Source organism: Ptychodera flava (genome assembly GCF_041260155.1).
Source record: "Ptychodera flava strain L36383 chromosome 3 unlocalized genomic scaffold, AS_Pfla_20210202 Scaffold_25__1_contigs__length_14229661_pilon, whole genome shotgun sequence".
Lineage (NCBI taxonomy): Eukaryota > Metazoa > Hemichordata > Enteropneusta > Ptychoderidae > Ptychodera > Ptychodera flava.
Window position 1 is genome coordinate 3,875,181 of NW_027248279.1, and position 21,096 is coordinate 3,896,276.

Here is a 21,096-nt window from a genome sequence, read left to right on the forward strand (position 1 = left end):
ATGGTATATATCATGTAAAGTAGGCAGTTAATATGTACCCTTTCACTTTGGCTTTGAACTGCAGATGTGGAATGTTATGATTCAACAGGCTGTCCAATAATTCCAATAATGAATGCCCAAATGGGCTCATAATGGGATAGAACGCACTTACACTCCATTAAGAGTGATTGTAATAAACAATGATTTTCAAATGTTTTCTTTTATATAAGTGCACATGTGCCTGCTATTTCTTCTTAGGAATTATAATTTAACATTTATCGAAATATCAGTGAAATTCACAATTTTGGAATGTATCACAATGACAATTGAGGGAACACTGAAAACGAAATGTGACACTGATCTCCGCAACAATATTATTTGGTCATATACAATGTATTGAGCAGTTCAATGTCTACATGGGGAGGAAATATGGGAAAGTATGTTGAAAATGTGTTCCTGGTACAGATATAGAACTACATGTGTGTGCATGATCCCATTATTCACAGAATTTATTATATTTCCGATAGATCTCTGTAGTCAGAGAACTGAAAATACCAATACATGTGCTCATTGCACTCATATCAAATCCAGTTTTACAAAATGTACTATGTGTTCCAGTAGACAATGAGAAGTTTTAGTCATGTTTCCCCTGCTAATTTACGTCCAGTCCCTAATGTAAACAAGTCGCGTCTTGTTTATCTGCTTGACCCGAAGACCGTCCACGCAGTCAGCGTGACCTCAGTTATAGCCTCGATCAGTGTTCATTGACAGCTAGCTACCCTTTCACTGAGCCAATCATACCCTTTCACACTGAAGTCAATCTACGATATTAAATTACAACGCCGAGTGCTAGGCGACCGGATGGTGTACAGACCTTCAGCACAGGAACTAGCATGCTTTCAAGTATTGCGTTAACTTTGAGGAATTTCGATGACGTCATTACCCTAACGGAACGCCTTCTTGTTGGCAGCAACACACGTGTAACTTCTTTCTGGCGTGGCAAGCGAGTGAGAAGGGCCAACGTTGTCTGTGGACAGACAGTGTGGTATCATATTGACCGAGACTTGTAAAAGTACAAATTTCTGTCGTGGCGCTGAATTTGTGTTGTGTTTGAGAGATAAGTTCCATCGATCAGCAAATTCAAGTAAACACATGAAATGATCGACCAACTTTTTTAAAAATTCTTTCCCGCCAACAGACGACTCATAGGAACTAAGTCACTTTAATATCCGCCATAGTGAAAATGAACGACAAGCTGCTCCTCTGAAAAGTAACGAATTCAGAAATTTCACGCAGGGTTTCGAACTCACAAGCTAAGGTATATTTATCTTGGCCAATAATTCAGTGATATAAACGACCAAGCTAAATTCCCGCCTGAATGGTTGACAAAAGTTTATCTTCCCTGCCGCTGACAGATGGAAATTAAAAACGAAAATTACATCATTTCTGTAACACATATCTGCCGCAGTACAAATAAGCGAACGGTTAGTCTGACAAACCTTATAAAATTCTAGCGAGAATATTCTTGAGTATTTGACACCATTGCTTCAAGAAGGTATTTTCCTGACGTACGAAGATCTTAATGCAACAATCCCAAACACGATCATCGAAACTAAAGCTTTAGAAGTTACAAACAGATCAAAACTGGCTACTTGAATTAAGGCCGAGCGTGTTATTCATTGTTTGGTTACCAATGATTCTGTAAATTGCGCAGAAGCCAACGCGTCAAGTTTCAACATATCAAACACAATTAGATGACTGAAATATACAGTGTTTTGACTTTATCACTTGGCTTTCAGTTGACAATGTTAGGACAAGAATAGAAATATACATACATACATACATACATACATACATACATACATACATACATACATACATACATAACATACATACATACAGATAGACAGCATTTAGGTGTCATAGCTCAGAAATATATGCGGAAAATGTATGAAACATTAATTGTTTATTGTACTTGGCCTCAGCCCAAGTACATTTGTTTTCATTCCGTGGGAAAAAACTGTAAGGTATAACCATTTCTGGCTGAGACCAGGGAGGGCAAAATGTATTGGCTTCATCTTTCTTGGCATAATAAATGGCGTAATGATGTTAACTGAATGGAAGTGCTGCTCTCAGCCAGTCTTGAATAAGTGAGATGTGAATATAAATGCTTCTCTATCTGAGTTTTTTGCCACAAAATCTTCTGAATATAATCAAAATGTGCATCGAAATGCAACAATTAATGCACCCTCCGTTTACTAGGCGATGGCACGACCCTTGCTACACCCACTGGACGAGCCAAAGTGGGAGGGGTAATTTCGGTTTGGTCGAACAGGAGGGCTCGAGACCAGAATTTAACATTTAAACTTGAAACATGTTTAATCACTGACAAGATGTGGATTAGTGTTAATCAAAGAGAAAGTTTGAAAAGGAAAGGTTTTATATCCCGGACACAATGAAAAACATTACGACTGGAAACTGTACCCCCGGTTGAGAATAGTAACGCCCACAGCGATGGAGAACACTTATCCTTGAGCTGAGAAAACCAGACCATCATTTCGAAATAGAGCTGCAGATTCGAGAAGCTCGTTAAAAATAGCTAGGTACACCCCATAAGGGGTGGTTTCGAGTCTTGAGGGCAAATTTCGCCTCCTTCATTTAGAAATCGTACGTTTGTTTTTCCAGGGGAACACATCATTTGACACAAAATTTGCATGAAAAGGGGTCGCCAGTAAGCACGTGGTCAAATCTGGCATAAGAAACAATATGAAGTGTTGGGTAAAGCCAGTCCAAAATAAACTGATTTGAACTTTTGTGTTTTGTAATTTATACCACTGCAGTAACATGACTTTTTTTGACAACATCACACAATGTAATACGTTTTGAAACTGAATACTCCGACGTATTCTGTGTCCCCTTTGCTAAAAAATACGGTATGCCGATTACCATGTAAGGAGATGATGACGTCAAGACAGATTTGTAGTGCGTTTGGTCTTGGATGGTGCACGAAGTTTTGTCGAGGTAGCTTGTGTATTTATTTCCTAAATGGGAGATATTAGGGTCGATCTAAATGGCCGAAAAATGTTATGATACTCTAAGCGAGCTGAACTCCAATGCGAATGGTTGGATAATTTGGAGGATGTCTAGACTGATCTCGTCTCATTTATTTGGCGGTCAGTATTGAATTTCAACTGCGTCACAAGTTTGGGTCGAACGGTCAACGAACGATATTTTAGAAATCTGGAGACATGGCACATCGCAGTTTTATTTTAGTATTTTATATTTTACAAAAGATGTAAGAAGCAATGATTTTGTTGAAAATTCTGAAAAAATATAGGAAGATTTGATCGCGAACACATTTTCACTTGGGGGTCAACTAGCCCTGCGTACGATGCCGTGTGTTCCGCTACAGCTAACCGCCCCGCTCACCACAGCCCTGCAAAGACCCGTACGTTGGGTCGGTGACTTCAAATCCATTTTGGGACTTGACGTAAAAAGCCAAATTACTGCCGAAATTCAGCGTTCTTGGGCCCAAGTCGTATCCAGCCTACCTCAGCTACTCGATCGCTTCCAAAATGACAGTCTTTTATTCACTTCTCGTAAATAACCGTCGATGTCGGCAACTCTCTCGCTGGCCCTGCGTACGATGCTGTGTGACAGTGTGTTAGCTGTAGCACATAGCATCGTACGCAGGGCTAGGGTCAACATGGGGTCGCAGCCATGTTGCCTCAAAACTTATTTCTGTCTGCACTCAAAACTCAAAAATGTCGCATATGAACCTGAAAAATCGATGTAATTTTGTCAAACTTAGGCAAAATTTCAGCCTATAGACAAAATTTCATCTAGGTAAGGTAAATTTACTGAAATTTGATCGACAAATAATCCTGAGCGTGAACGTGACAGCTCGCCTTCTCCGGGAAGTCATGCATCCGGCCACAGTCGCTCGAGAGCTATTCAGCTCTGGGACTATTCGCCCCATATAGACGAGTATACAGAAGCGAGAAATACCTCGCTTCTGTATACTCGTCTATGGGGCGAATAGTCCCAGAGCTGAATAGCTCTCGAGCGACTGTGATCCGGCCAGCTGCCCATATGGCCGGGTGCATGAGATTGTTTTCAAGCGACGGCGGCAGACCGTACGGGGCTCTGGATATGAACCTACCGCCGGTGTAGCTGTAATAACTGTTGCGTTGTTTTTAATCACCACGGACGAAGTCCGAGGGGACTTATAGGTTTGGTCATGTCCGTGCGTCCGTCCGTCCGTTCACGCCTACAGTACCCAACCCCATACAGATACGATGCACGTCGATTTGTTTCACAATGCTATCAAATTTAGCCGTGTTAGAGGACTTTTTAGTTTACACCTCCATAGACTCCCATGTATAAGGCAGTTCTCCATAGACTCGCATGTATGATGCCAAGAAAAATAAAAATTTAGTTTCTCATCGTATTCATATTGCCTAAAGGATGCAGTGACACAGTTTTTTTGTCCCCACGGATAAAGTCTAGGGGGCTTATAGATTGGCTCATATTCGTCAGTGAGTGCATCAGTGAGTCCATCGGTTCACGCAGATATCTCAGACATTTTGACAAAATATCATGTGACCTTGGTGACCTTTGACCTCAAATATACATTATTGTCCATGACTCAGTAACCACAAGTGCTAAACCTTTCATATTTGGTATGATGGGACACCTTATGATGCCACATATTGTACTCCATTAATTATGTGCATATCTAATTATGAGCGAGCCAATAGAGCAAGAGGTCTGATTTCTGGTATATAGGGATAAGTTAACAATATAATTTGTTTGACAAAACTTCACGTGACCTCAATGACCTTTGACCTCAAATATACATATTTGTCCACAACTCAGTAACCACAAGTGCTACACCCTTCATATTGGTATGAAAGGACACCTTATGACACCATATATTGTACCTCATTAATTATGTGCATATCTTATTTTGAGCGAGCCAATAGAGCTAGAGGTCTGATTTTTGGTATATAGGAATAACTTAGCAATACAATTATTTTGACAAAATGTGACGTGACCTCAATGACCTTTGACCTCAAATATATATATTTGTCCACAACTCAGTAACCACAAGTGCTACATCCTTCATATTTGGTATGATAAGACACCTTATGACACCACATATTGTACCTCATTAATTATGCGCATGTATAATTTTGAGCGCGCCAATAGAGCTAGAGGTCTGATTTTTGGTATATAGGAATAACTTAGCAATACAATTATTTTGACAAAATGTCACGTGACCTCGATGACCTTTGACCTCAAATATATATATTTGTCCACAACTCAGTAACCACAAGTGCTACACCCTTCATAAATGGTATGATGGGACACCTTATGACGCCACATATTGTACCTCATTAATTATGCGCATATCTAATTCTGAGCAAGCCAATAGAGCTGGATGTCCGATTTTTGGTATATAGGGATAACTATAGGGTAGAAATCTAAATATGCCCATCTAAATATTAGACATCTACCATCGAGAACAAAAGAAATTTGCTGTAATTTGAATATTTAAGGAGTTTAAGCAATTCCCGCTATAAATAAAGAACCCCTGCCTCAAACTCCACAAAAGTTGCTAGACATATTTTGCCGTTGTCATGCCATTGCTTCGTTTAATAACCAGTTAATCAATGCCTCATTGACAGGAGGAAATTCAAGACCATATTTGAATAGTAGTATATATTGTCCTCAAAATTACTCTATCACGGCCCAAGTACTCATTGCCTTCAGCAATACTGCCTTGTTTTATTTGAAATGAATGATATCAATGACAATGTCAAGAATGCCAGTTCAAAATACCTTACAAAAATGGCAGTTTTAGTCAAAATTCTGATTAAATAATCTTTAATGAATGTTCTTCCAAGAATGAAGATTAAATTACTGTAGAGTATACGAAAACATTAGTGTTACATAAAATTGGAAATGTCAAAGGGATTTCATTTCCTGGAAATAAACACACGTCTGTATCAAAATGTATATATTTTTTAATATATTGTAACCCCGGTTACGAAGTAAGTCACGTGATTTGATCTTCCATCCCATCTGACAGTTAAGTAATCAGATGGAATTCCTTGATTGCCGTTATCTCCACAATGCACTGCGAGCAGACAGATACTGCGTGGAGTGGTGTGGTTGTGCGGGCAGAGACTCGGTCTAAGGGAATTAGTTCTTCTTGCCAGTAACCAAGACGACGTGGTTGGTCTTTTTGCATGGCTTATGAACTTCTAGGTAGGTTTTCACATTTGTTGCAATACGGAATTTGTAACGTGTTTTCATGATGTATTTTTTGAAGTTTGAGACCACACCCATTGTGAGGCAAATTGGAGGGGCCATGTGCTTTCCCGATTGGACTGTGAGCCATTCTGAATCTCAAGCTTCCACAGTATTAGATTGATTTGTTTAGTAGCTTTGTACTTTTTGTTTTGATTTTTGAATACCAATAGTTCCACAGAAAATGAACTTGTTCACCTTGACATAAAGTGACTAGAATGGCATTGCCATGCCATGGATTAAGATCCAGCTGATATCACGATCTACTGACTCAAAGAGCTTATGTAACTTGTAAGTGCCTCTTCTCTTTTTGCATGGCTTATGAACTTCTAGTTTCCCGACATACCAACCCATTGACGGAAGCGTTTGGACTGCTAATGAGTTAATCCCAAAGGAGAACTGTCTGGAGGACGTTTTGTGTGAATCAGTTTCCCACCCGAACTGGAAGAGGTTACGACACGGAATTTGTAACCGTAGCAACAGGATCGACGTGGACTCTGAACCCTGAACAATTCTGGAGAGTGCCTATTGAGTGAACACTGTAATTGATACGAACTTGGATAGGGGGGTGTCTAGAGTTTCTGTCTGTTTAAACAGTATTGCCGGCTAATCATTGTAGATTTTTTTATCATCATTAGTGTGTATTGAAATAAACCTCAACATAAACTGCAACTCAAATTGTACGATAATCATTCTTTCCTTTGTTGTTGATGGGATAATATGAACTTGGGTCCAGGTTTAGTTGACTGACAGTTAGCTACCTGGGTTACATATATATATATATATATATATATATATATATATATATATATATATATATATATATATATATATATATATATATATATATATGATTTCATTACTTTGTACTTGAAGTAATCTGTTTATTTATTTATAACGCTCTGCGTTTTGCATTGAGCACTGTAATTTCCCTCGAGGACATCTGTATACTTCGAATATATATATATATATATATATATATATATATATATATATATATATATATATATATATATATATATATATATATATAATATATATATATATATATATATATATATATATATATATATATATATATATATAAATTTTGTATATATTTACCGAGACATAAATCTTGAATAAATGTAAGTACGTAAAAATAACTTCGTGTTTTAAAGCAAATGACGTTATTGTACTCTAATGAATATGAAAAATACTTGTCAAGTAAATTTAGCTTACAGTTTTGAAAATTAAGCTTATAAGAATGAAGACAGACTGAACTCGCGACTATTGTTGCAATGAACACCAAAAAAGACATTATCGGCTTAGAATATAAACTTTAACAACAGCCATGCATGCAACATGTACAAGAGTTTCAGAATTTCATAATCAAGAAGGAAAATAAGTAAAAAATTAGTGACAATCGCGTTTAGCAATTTGAATTCAAAAATGAAGCATGTCACCTCAAATTTGCCGATATTTCAATTCAAAATGGCCGCCATTCTTTGTCCGAATTCTCTGTGATCATGATTTTGGTTTTACTAAAACAAGGAAATTAAAAGTCGGCCTTTTCTACAAAACATTCTGAATAACTTAGCAATAGCAGTATTAGTGTTGGCAATCCAATTCAAAGGTTTCCATCGCTCTTTCTCAAAGTTACGTACATTATGGAGCAAAACATTAAAGGATGCCTTGAAAGTATATTTTGTGTACATCGTATCGTATTACTGAGCTAGATTAATTACTTTCATAATGGCTGCTTTGAAAACAAAAACTAAAAAAAGGAAAAGAAATTACACAAAATTAATGAAAAATGCTGATAAAGAGAGACTCTACTCTGTTCCTTTAAGAAATCTGTCTGTAGATGTATTATTCATGTTATTATCGTCGAAATAAATCTTCCTGATGCCCATTGCATGAAACTTCCTCATGATGTTTTGGTTCTGAGCTGTGAACTGTCGACAAAATATAATGGAAGGTGGATTAATTTGAATACCATGATAACAGTTCGAAACCCAGCAGTAATCATGCTTCTGTATAGTAATACGCCGATCATTTCAAACTGGGATACCATTACAAATAAACACTTTTCGAAATTAAATAACATAAAGAGTGCTTACCCTTTCCCCAAAATCATTGATCATTTTCCACTTGTTATTTGATGACATCAAGATCTTGTACCACATCGATCATCGTTGGCCGACTCCCAGGCTTCGATTTCCAACATGCTAACATCAAATTGAAGCTGCAAACATTGAAAACAATATTGAGAGAACATCATGCAGATCTCTGAGTTTATGTGTGTGTAGTCTTTATGTATATACCTGAGCCAATTAATTTATATGCCTTCTAATGTGCGAACAATTATTTCATATTTGTCTATTCTCAAAACTTCTCACCTTTTGATGTTCTTACAGTGTCACAAAATATCCATCGGTTTACCACCACATCGAGAAATATTTACAAACAACTTATCTTACACATTGTCTGGACATTTTTCAGGCGATACCAATCTTCGTCCTTTGATGAACTCTTCTATAAGTTCGTGTTCCGTGAATGCCTCGTATGGAACTCTTCCTGAGTTGAGAAAGAAAGAAAGGATATAAAAGAAAAAGAAAGAGAAAGAAGGAAAAACAAACAAAATTAAGATTTTTATGAAACAATCGTCATGCACCTAGTAAAGACATGAGCTTCGCTATGATATATCCCTCAATCGGACAATGTAGAGCTGAAGCCGTAGATATCATATATGAATAAGGAAAATTTCCACTAGACTGCATAAATTTTGGTAGGAATATTTGACATCAATTATTTTACAGAAGGTTGCTTGTAGTAAATGCTTTTGACGTTAGATGTATATTACTTAGAATTGCATACTTAGCTAATTAACTGTTTACTTTGAACGAAGCACCTAAGAAACGAGTCCATAACTGCTATGGTTCCTTTAAACTCACCGATGGTGTATATTTCCCATAACAGGATCCCGTAAGACCACACCTCGCTGGCTAAACTGAATTGTTCGTTCATCAACACCTCTGACGCAGTCCAACGGTAGTCAGGTTTCTTCTGTAAAGATATCAAACTATTATGTCTGAACATAACAATCGAAAGTGCAAATATTGGATGAATATTCGACATCGGACCTCTGAACTACAGACGATTTATCTAAATCACGAGATTTCCATAATTAATGGCAGATGTGTCTGCAAGCCATGTAAAATGAATGTTTGTATAACAATCCCGTAATACATATACCTAACTCAAAGTTCGCGTATGCATCTTGATATTTTCATAAACGGATACGATACGGCGTTTTATGTTTATGGGCAATGAATAGTAAACACTAAAAATGTAAGAAGGTCTATCGCAGCCCGAAACGTTATCTATTACATTAAATCTATGTCAGCATTTACGGTACACATCTCTCTCCGGCTTAGTTTTCGAAATTCATACCAAAAATATGAGAGAGAGGAGAAATTTATGAGGCTGAGGGTATAGAATATCTAGACTTTCTCTATAGACCCACTGATTGTTGTATAAGTGGTAGTATTATTTGATTATACGATCTTTCTGATTTGCTGTATTACCTCCATATCTTGATATCTTCCCGGATTGGTGACGCTGCTTGCATATCCAAAATTTGATATTTTACCTATCATCTTAGCGATTCCCTGTTTATGGAAGACCAAGACATGTTTTCCAGACAGACACCGGTGGAGAATCTGGTGTCAAGGAATGCAGAGACACTTGTTGATTTCAGTATTTCGTTTTATCATCAAGATGAAATTCTCACAGGTTTAAGTCTTTTCCCTAAAACTAATCACAAAGTCAAAGTTAAAATAATCATGAACATCGGTATGTATGCTCATTTCATCTCAGTATCCACAACAATTCCCATTACGGTTAGACTTGCCTTTTGTTCAGCCAGGTACTTCATGCCCTTGGCAACGTCTATTGCAAAGCTAAGGAGCTGTTTGTGATGATCAGTCACTGACGTTATTCGTGTAAGATGGCAGACCAAGAATTCCTTAAGATCACCGTTATTGGCAAACTCCATTATCAGGTAGGTAGGGTTGCCTGTCGATCAACGGAGGGATGAATATATTTGAAATCGTAATGAGACATGGCAAATGCGTACAAAAGTTCTACGTTGAATAGAGGTTATTCCAGAACATTCACCGTGAATGACTACCAAATTCCAATGTCTAAATGTTCTCTTGTTCACAATAAGTGCTAATCAATTAATGGGTGGAAGGATGCGAAGCAAAATCTGATCTATAGTATTAATCAATCAGCTCATAACGGTAAGTTTGTTTGTGAATCTTGATCCTCGTCTGATATAGTGAGATAGTTTGCACTATGTGATTGCGTAGTTCTATGTGTGCGCGCCTGATTCAACTGTTGCTTTGTAAAGGGATGAAGCCTGGTGATCAAGATTGTAACACATAAGTTCGGTTATTGAATCACCTTTTATAGAGTTAGAATAAGACATATAGACCGTAAGTTTGAATAGGATAACAATATTACTAAAACGTGAACTTGTTGACCACCCAGTTCTGTGGAATAATACTTTATTTACAATGTTACAGGCGTGTTTACGGAATATCTCTTAGCTTTTGTCACCAAGTCCCTTTGTAACAAGAATTTAGAAGGAATCTTTCAACCATTCTCTTCAGAAGAAAGTCCAAGTAACCCTTACCTTCTTTAGTGCAAGTTGCAAGAAGCTTGACAAGATGCCCATTAGGTGGAATGGATTTCATCGTCTCTATTTCTGATCTTAGACTGGCATCAGAGTTCTTATCTGCAACGTCTACATCAATGTCAAGTTGAACAGAGAAAAGTGATAACGAGTGCAAGGTGTAACAATGGTTTATTACACCTTCGTTGTAAAGTTAGAATGCACTTCGGGCACCTGTGTTTTATTATCAGTCACTTGAGGAGGCTCATTTTGAAGCCCTTAGAGTAAGAAAAATTTTCACCGACTTGGATTTAAAATAAAAAAAAAATATTTTTCTTCATAGAGTTAACACAGCGATGGCGGCAATTTTCAATTTTCAAATAACGGTAAATTTTGGTTAATTCGTTTCTCTAGTACCAAATTTTGCTCTGTAAACCTTTATCTTCATTATTTATTTTTGATGAATGTTTTCTACAGTAAATTTTGGCAGAAGTCATTCTATTTCAAGGCACTTACAGCCTTAAAAGACAGTTAAAGTGTTACAGGAAGTGATTTAATGGAAACGTGACTCACATTATTTATCCTGCGAAATGGTAGCGGGACCGTGGTTAAGGTAGTTCGAGCCTCGAAAGTGAAAGACTTATACTTTTCCTCAAACTTTCCTTAAGGAATATTTGAACCATTCTCTTTTAAAATCAAGAATAAAAATCGGGGGTTACCGTGCAAATGTTGGTGCTAGAGAAACAGATAACCCAAGATTTACCGATATTTGAAATTCAAAATGACCGCCATCCCTATGTTAACTCTATTGAGAAAAATAAAAATTTTTGAATTTCCAAAAACTAAGCAGGTGATAAGTTTTCTTACACCAAGAACTTTAAAATGAACCCCAACAAGTGGTAGATCAGAATAGAAAAGTTTTAGAGTCCAAATGTCTGTCCCCGAGGCGCGTTCTACCTTAACATCAAAACCTTCATCGGCGCATTTTGTGAAAGCACTGTATGCAAAGAGCACTGTTTGATCCTTTTTCACAAACACTTGCATCTTACTGATACTTGTTTACTCCATATTTATCTTACGCACAGCTGAAAAATCTGGCTTCTTTACCCTTTGGTGTCTTGATGACGACCGATGTCACTCCATCTTGTCCGGCAACGAACCAAGCGTCAGCCTTGTAAATGTCATAGAACTTTCCAGAGTGTATAACCTCCTTCAGACACGTTTGGTTGCTATTCACTTCAAACACGTGCTCACGTAATTTCATGTACGGGTCTTCCGGTATGACGTCCGGCTGGGCATATTCACGGTCAGTGTTCAGCATCGGCGTCACTAGGGGCACACAAAGCGAGGGAGACGCATAGTCAGCACTGGTATTTTCGACTCTCGGTGTTTCTTGCTGTCGGCATAAATTACAGACAATTTGAATACAAATAATTAGTACTCTATTTTATCATCAAGTTCATGATCATTCAGGAATTGTCATTGCAATCTCAATTAATCAATTTTGTTCTCATTTGTTACGCACTTCAAAACACGGCTTGGACGTCTAAGTGACTGTCAGGGTTAACTTTCTTCCTTTCACTGCCTACACTATCTATGCGAGCTACGTCTTAGATCATTATGAATAGTTTTATTATTGGGTTCACATAGGCTGTAAATATTTCAGACACATACCTCACCATTAAATACATCGAGAGTTGCTGCGTCGTCATAGTTATCGATTTCATTCATTGGTATTTCTTCCGGGCATGCGTGGTGGCCATTTGATTGAACTGAAAGGAGATAAAGAACAACGAATAAAAATTGCAGAAATCACTGGCGTGGGTTTAGTCTTACACTTTCCATTCTACGAAATTCACAATTTTTCATTTGTGATGGTTTATTCCTGTAATCATAAATCTGGTGTAATTATGGGTCGCCTTGATCCATCGTAGCACTTAGTAGGCAAACGCGTGTGCTAAGTTACGAAAAGTATTGTGAGCATAACGCGTACCTGAGGCATCGTTAGCCCTTACTTCCTCGTAGACATTTTTGCGCTTAAAAACTGAGAGAGAGAGAGAGAGAGAGAGAGAGAGAGAGAGAGAGAGAGAGAGAGAGAGAGAGATGCGTCAGAACATCTATGCGTCAGCCGACGGGATTCGATTTGGAGAAAATATATTTTCAAATGACAAGGAAATTGACATCTTTACACAACTTTGGTGTCGTGAATAGGCATTTTGAATGGGAAGTTGTGTCTTATAGTGAATTCTTACAGGTGTGTACGCAGCAAAACATTCTATGACCTTCATGTTGTATTTAGGTAACTGATCCACAATTCAATAGACCCCTTTCAAAGTCGTTGTCCACGGCGTATTTAAGTGTTTAGACATAAATACTTGTTTTTAAATGCCTGAAACTGAATAACATCTTCTTCTAAGGTCACAGGCGATTCTAAAGGCATTGTAAATTACTCTAGAAATAGACCGCATCGTTAATAACTGTTTGCTTAGGTTTCCGATCCGTGACATAACTCTCGATGCGACTTCCTGTGTATTTATTATGTAATGGTAATTCGCGGTATTTGCCGCAGTCAACCAAAGTAATTCATGATTTAACGTGCCGGCCGACAGAAAGATTTCTGCTTTATATAAAGACTATTTTACCTAACGAATTAGAGTTGTTGGGAGTAAACACGGGCCAATACCCTCCTTCTATGATGTGTTACACTATTTCAGCACGTTTCAACACGCTATAGGATTCCCGCTGTTTTGAAATGGTGCAGCATCTATATACTATTCCTTGATAGTATCGAAAGTATACATGTGACTGAATATCTGAAGAGGGATATAAAAGTTTATCGTTGAACTGAACTCCTGGATACTAATCTAGAAACATTCCCTACAACCAAAATGTTCCGGTCATTGAACTAAAGTTTACTTACTTCTTCTCTTCAGAATGAATAGGATTATCACTGTTACCGTGGACACCAGTACGAAAACAACGACAAAAACGATCACTTGGATGGTGTAATCTTGCTTGATCTGTTCATCACTTGTGAATACGGCTTGAATGTGAAATAAAGCGTAGTTTACAGGAGACAAAATGATGATATTACTAGATTAGTTTTGCTGATGACGGGTCTTCAAATGTTGAATATGATCTGACATTTTGCCTGAGAACACTTTCGTACTCGTGAAAGTGGGTAGTATAGCGTTAGGTCATGTAATATGAGAGATCGAAAATTACACATAACTTTCACAAGCACCGTGTCTCTGACATACTTTACATACCCGTAAATTAACTTCAATCCATCGGTAAGCTTACGTTGTACTATTAAATTTCGAGATTTTAGTTCACATTCGAACATCGTTCTAGATGATAGATAGAGCAGAGATATCAGTTACATCTATTTTCAACACCATTCAAGAAAACTGGTACTGAACCAAAAACTTAACCAGCCGAATTGTAAACTTACCCGGTGTTTGAAATGCAAATGTGTCGCTGCTACTGTTTCCTAGCTCATTGACGCTGATGATTTGTATATTATAATTAGTGTCTTGTTCTAAGTGTTCAATTGTACACACAGACTCATTAATATATAATGTCCTTTGCTTATTGCCGTCTGGAGTTTCCCAATACTCTATCAGAAAATTTTGCCTGTGACCTCCATCGAAACCTGGCGTCCAAGTGACAAATACGGCGTTTTCACTGACATTAAAGTGGATGTTGACAACAGGATCTGGTTCGGCTGAAATGAAAACGTTAAGCTATGTAAATACTGGCCGTATTTGTGAGGATAATAATCCTGTATTTGCAGACGATTTAATTTAGTTTGTGTTTGAACTTATTGATCATGTAACGTGTATTTTTATTTTAAAATTCACCAGGTCTAAAATCTTCCTGTGAAAACGCCACAATGGAACATTTAGCAGGCTGAAGGATAGATACAAGATTCGAATAAAATGTGACCTCCCGTGACGTCATAACTGCCTTCGGCTCCACAAACATCAGCGGCAGCAAACATTGTATCTTTCACGGTTGGGAGGTGTGTTAAAATTTTAAGGAAAGCCACGAAATGAAGGCATATTTAAGACAACATGAAAGTTATCGCCCACGTAACTTCATGGAAGAGTATAGGGCAAACAACTCTAGAAATTGCGTGGGGAAACGGCGGGGTTATTATTTCCTTACAAGGATGGTGTTTGACGAAAGCGTGTGTATTTTTAGCTAAAAGCTCGAGCACTGCCATTGCGTGTTACTTGGAAAAGGACGGCACCCCTTTCTGGCTACCCATGCGTCATGCTTGTTCACTGGAGATCAGTTTCCACTCAACAGGTCGGAGATCATAGAGCACGCTGCTCTGTAGGGGCCTGGTTTGCCCTGTTGAAAGAGGGCATGTATGTGATGTGGTCGAGGTCTGCATACATTGGCAGCCGGAACGTACAGTGTATCTTTCATTTTACTTTCTTAGCCTATGGTTGTAACATGTCATTTGCATTTCTACACATTAATTTTCTAATACATTCTTAACGGTACTGCACTGACCTTCGTTCAAGACCATTTTACGCACACATGATAATGTACAAATACTCGCTAAAGCTTTAACGTGAACTAGTTTGCCCAACACAGTATCATTGATATGAGCGATGAATGTTACTTCACAAAAGAATGGACTGGCGGTTACATGAATGATGCTAGGGTCAAAGGTCAACAGGTGATAGGTTTCAGCACGTCTTGTTAATGTAGTAGTCGTCTCGAAATTGAAAATCTTAAAATTTTGCTCAAACTTTCCGAACGGAAAATTCAAACCATTCCCTTTTGAAATCAAAAAAGAAAACGAAAGGGCGATTGAGCAAACTGCTGTACTACAGGATCAAACTGCCGAACAGTTCCGGACACTTGAAATTCAAAATGGCCGCCATCCCTGTGTTTATTCTATTGAGGAAACGAAAATCTTCAATTTTTACAAAAATAAGTAGGCGAAAGAAAAATTAATTTACTCCTTTAGTCTATAAAGCTCTCCCAAGCGGTAAACCGAAAAGTATTGTAAAACTTTCGAGACTCTGAATTTATGTCTATAAGGCGCATTAATACACCAGATATGAACTGAATATGCTCACGTGTTTTACAACAGGTTCATTAATAGTAGTGCGCTTCACCGAACAATGAGATATATGTTATCACTATATGTAGCAGGTTTATTCAACTTCGCACAGTACTCTCAGAGTATAATCACTAATTACAAAACTTTATTTAAGATGCAAATGAGCTGTTAATTAACTTGACACTGCTCATTGCTTTATGGGACAATTACATATCTATCAGATCAACATTTGTAGCTCATTTTATTTAATTTAATGCTGTAATTTTAGAGTAATGTCACTTATTACAAACTTCATTAAATATGCAAATAAACCCTAAATTAACTTGACACTGTTCAATGATTCATAGCACAATTAAATATTTATCAAATCAATATCTGTAGCACGTTTCACAAAATTTTGGTGCCGAAATTTCAGAGTTATATACCTAATTACAAAGTGTATTAAATATGCAAATGAACCCTTAATTATTTTTACACTACTAAATGCTTTACAATACAGTTAGATATCTGTCGTATCAGTATGTGCAGCAGTTTTCATCACATTTGATACATTTATTTCGGAGTTATATGACTAATTATAAGACTTCATGAAATATGCAAATGAGCTAATTATTAACTTGACACTGCTCAATGCTTCTCAGTACTATTGGATATTTATCAAATCAACATCTGTAGCAAGTTTCAACAAATTTAACGCTGTAATTTTGGAGTAATATCACTAATTACAAAGTTCATTCAATATGCAAATCAAACCTTAATTAACTTCACACAACTAAATGCTCTACACCACAATTAGATATCAGTAGGATCAGTATCTGCAGCAGAATTCATCACATTTGGTGAAGTTATATCGGAGTTATATGACTAATTACAAACCTTCATAAAATATGCAAATGAGCTATTTATTAACTTGACACTGCCTAATGCTTCTAAGTATAATTAGATATATATCAGATCAATATTTGTTGCAAGTATCATCAAGTTTGGTGCAGGAGTTATCTTACTCATAACAAAAGCTCATTAAATATGCAAATGAGAAGATAATTGACATGACACTCACAGTATCATCATGATGTTCTCATCTGTGAAAAATTTCATGATATTATGTGCAGTATTTCTTGATATATGTCTACACTGTCATTACCGTCTTCATAGGGAAACCATTGTACGGAAAAAACGATATTGCATAACTTCATTAATATGCAAGCCACACTAACCAAAATCTAATCAGTTCTTGCAAGTAGCATATGGTACCTGTGTATTAAATCTGAATTGAATCCGTCCGGGCGTTTTTGAGTTATCGTGTAAACAGACAGACAGACAGACAGACACACACACACGGACAGACAGACATCGCTATGACATTAGCCCACGTGTTTACACACGTGAGCTAAAATGCGCTGAGTCAATCATAGTATTTACTTCATGTTTGTTCAGAACGTTTGCCGACAGACAACGCCGACGATTGTGCACACTGTCATAAAGTGCAATTTTCCGTCATAACCTCCCATCCATCACCGATCAAAAAGGAACAAGTGAGTAAAATATACTATATCTGTACTTACTTCCTGACTGTTACACAAATCAACGATGGTATTTTATAAAAGGATTTATGTTCACAGTAGAGTTCGTATGGTCACATCCTCTTTAGATGATTGACTTAACAGGGGGAAAATGTGAAGTTTGTTTTCGCTAAACCTATCCACTTGTGTCGGGACATACTTTCACAGTTACAAACGGGAGCTAATTGCGCGCAATTGTCACTTAATTTGTGCCCCGAGTTGGGTCATCAGGTTGAATAAAAATGTAAACACAGATGCACATAAAGTCTGGAAATTGTTACATTTGTTGTCTGTGGCAGTGGTTTATGGGGACCCACGCAGTTAAAATTCAGTTTAGTTTAGTTTGCGATTTAGTTTGCGTCTATGGTAAAATGTACAGCAGAGCAGTCACCTTAAGTTGATGATAATTACGGAAGAGCGCTACTTGTGATCTATCCTATTGTATGTAGCTTTTGACATTGCGATCTGATTAAGCGGCCAATTTGGCCAATCGAGCAAATAATCTGCCATTGTGAAAACAATGCTTACGAACCCCTCCGCTCACTTTAAACCCTTCTGACAATTCAGTCAATTAACCCAAACTCCAAGTCCCTATTGTGCTTCACTCAACACAAAACCCAAGCAATCGATAGTAGAATTAAAAGTGACTTAAAGAAAGTGAAAATTCATTTTATTTTAACATTATTAATTAGTCAATGTCGCAATTACTCGGTGTCGGTGTTTTGCGTAAGATGTTTGTGGCGCCATCAGCTTGTCGCAATACGTCTTCTTGAATGTTGCCAAATATTCCTGCATTTACGATTAACCAAATCATTAAAACATGACTTACATTTTCTTTGTAGAGTTACGTTGAATGCCAGGCTACCCTTTTCGTTTTTTGATTTACACACATAGACTCCATAGTCTCTGCTAGGGTCAGTGTTGTTGATCATTAGTTTGCTGACCGCAATCGAGTTACCAAGGACCTCATTTTCTTTGAAAATATCAGATAATTGTTCAAGGGCACCACCATTCAATCGAAACCATTGAATTGACGACGTAGGATAACTGTCAATTTCACACGTCAGAGTGGCAACTTCACCTTGATCGGCCGCAGATTTACTGTTCTGGATTTTGTTCAGCGCAGTTGGCGGATCTGAAATTGAAATCGGTACCGTTAACAAGGTGACAATGTACAGCATCCTTGTAGTTATGAAAAGACATACTGAACTTATATCCTATAACTTATAACTGATATCGTCGGTATAAACAAACAAAAAAACTGTGCCTAACAAGAATAGAGTTTCAAAATATGATAAAATTTGTTGTTTCCTTCCACGTGCATTGTCTATCTCCAGCCCAGGTCTGTAGTGAGTCTGTCTGTTAGTATACGCGTGTATGCTTTTCTGTGTGCGGACCTATCTCCTCAGAATATAGGCATATTGTTTTTCTGTATTTCTTATGGGTCATCACGCTCTAAATCTTATGCTGAATCTGGCAGATTAAAGGATTCAATTCTAAAACGTACACATCACCAAGACTGTAGTCAAATTATACGCTGTCCCTAGGTACCCTTCTTCAGTACACATTGAGTTGACAGCGCTGCAATTGTAAATCCCATGATCTGTTCTATGAACAACATCTATAATTAGTTTACGTCCGGGTACTCGGATTCCGTCAGGACGAATCCATGTAACAAAAGATGGCGGATTGGAATCTACAGAACAGTCTACAGCGAGGTCGTCCCCTTCGTCGACTTGTATTTCAGATCCGTGAGAGAGATAAACCACGGGTTCATCTAAAAAATTGGGAAAAACTGCAGCGTAAATACAGAGGTGCGCTCTAAGTATTTTACGTTAAAGTGACGAGTTGTGTGTTTCAGCATTAAGTTGCTGAGAGACTTTGTTACACGGTAAGAATGGAAGCAGATGAGAAAGAGACCTGGCGTCATAGACTTGTTCCAAGTCTGTGGGCATATTAGTATCAAGGCATAATAAATTGAACGACTAAACATTGGCAGATTGTCGCGCTAATGGTAGGCTGTTCGTCGATCGTGGGATGAACGCCTTACTTGGCCAGCCAGTAATAGCTGCCGAGAAAATCCAAGCGACTGGGAGCCAGCCTACTAGCGGCATTACAATTGGTGTATCTAGTAATAGTAAGAAGTGTGATATGGTATGTCACGGCCTGTCATTACGTTAGACTTATATTTCAGAGGGATATCATAAACCTCGGGACAAAGATATTGTTGTAAAGTTAATGACATGCACTACAGTTCAATGGGAGATTCGTTTCTTACATTCCACGGTGACAATAAACTTGACTCGGACGGTGTTGACAAGACCATTAAAATATTCACTTGTTGCTGTACACGTGTATTTGATAGGACTTGGCACTTTATGTCTGATGTTTTTTACTACAAGACGATTTTGGTCAATGACATATCCTTTCCCATCAACTTTCCAAGTTATTTGCTCCACAGGAGGAGTTCCTTCCGTGTATGGACAAGTCAAATTCAAGGTTTCGCCCTTCCTAATGCAGAGGGGAATCTCTTTACGGTCAGAAGTCGGCGGATCTAACAAGGACAACATGACAAAATAGATTAAGGCTATAATAAGGAAATAAATTGAGACCAACGACATTCTATCGGCTGTTATATTTTAATGAATTTGTCAAATTTAGAAGAGAGAATGACATCTCTCTCTCTCTCTCTCTCTCTCTCTCTCTCTCTCTCTCTCTCTCTCTCTCTCTCTCTCTCTGTGGATATACATAATATAATGAGCAAAGGCATATATATATATATATATATATATATATATATATATATATATATATATATATATATATATATGCATGTAATTACTTTTGTGTAGACATACAATGTCAGAATAAACATCAAAGATTAAATCAAAAGCAAACAGGTTGGTTACCTTGAACATGGAACACAATACTGTCGTTACACGTCCAGGGAAAGTCAAATGTGCTGTGGTTAAACCTACAATTCATGCGAATTCCATCATCTTTGAATTTGATAGTTTTGGAGAATTTTATTGGATTCAGAAACCTTCTCTCCATATCTATTCCATTTCTTGTCCATACTAAGTTTCCAAATTTCAAGGCACGACTTCCAATGCTGCATTGAAGTTCCACTGTGCTGCCGATGATAACCTCTCCGTTTGGACCAACACCAGACACCTTTACACAGTAAGGATCATCATCTGAAAACAGAATAAATATATTTGTTACTAAATTGCTGTGTGATTGGATCAGCCAATCAAAGCACTGCACAACACCATATAACACAAAGCTTTTCACTTTAAAATTTTCACTGCACAATATTGCAGAATTAGAAGTAGGCATTATCATTTATCGATGCAGGGTAGTACACATGTATGTATGTATGTATGTATGTATGTATGTATGTATGTATGTATGTATGTATGTATGTATGTATGTATGTATGTATGTATGTATGTATGTATGTATGTATGTATGGATGTATGGATGTATGGATGTAT

General features: G+C 37.4%; 1 protein-coding gene and 2 long non-coding RNA genes across 3 annotated transcripts; 1 reads left to right on the forward strand and 2 right to left on the reverse strand.

Moving 5' to 3' along the window:
- The first annotated feature begins 6,023 nt into the window (after nucleotides 1–6,023).
- On the forward strand, nucleotides 6,024–6,966 carry LOC139125278 (uncharacterized). Its single transcript, XR_011550181.1, has 2 exons — nucleotides 6,024–6,252; nucleotides 6,628–6,966. It is a non-coding gene; the product is annotated as an uncharacterized lncRNA (long non-coding RNA).
- A 399-nt stretch (nucleotides 6,967–7,365) lies between these two features.
- Nucleotides 7,366–12,992, reverse strand: LOC139125381 (tyrosine kinase receptor Cad96Ca-like). The gene is made up of 10 exons (XM_070691473.1): nucleotides 12,948–12,992; nucleotides 12,629–12,726; nucleotides 12,062–12,350; nucleotides 10,976–11,086; nucleotides 10,190–10,353; nucleotides 9,864–9,998; nucleotides 9,231–9,342; nucleotides 8,757–8,853; nucleotides 8,397–8,521; nucleotides 7,366–8,231 (listed from the first exon to the last, which is right to left on the reverse strand). The coding sequence occupies exons 2-9, from the start codon at nucleotides 12,683–12,685 to the stop codon at nucleotides 8,431–8,433; spliced, it is 1,056 nt and encodes a 351-aa protein (XP_070547574.1). The 5' UTR covers nucleotides 12,686–12,726; nucleotides 12,948–12,992; the 3' UTR covers nucleotides 7,366–8,231; nucleotides 8,397–8,430.
- Nucleotides 12,993–13,874: 882 nt separating this feature from the next.
- On the reverse strand, nucleotides 13,875–19,370 carry LOC139125382 (uncharacterized). The gene is made up of 4 exons (XR_011550216.1): nucleotides 19,107–19,370; nucleotides 18,429–18,734; nucleotides 14,409–14,681; nucleotides 13,875–13,997 (listed from the first exon to the last, which is right to left on the reverse strand). It is a non-coding gene; the product is annotated as an uncharacterized lncRNA (long non-coding RNA).
- Nucleotides 19,371–21,096: the final 1,726 nt, after the last annotated feature.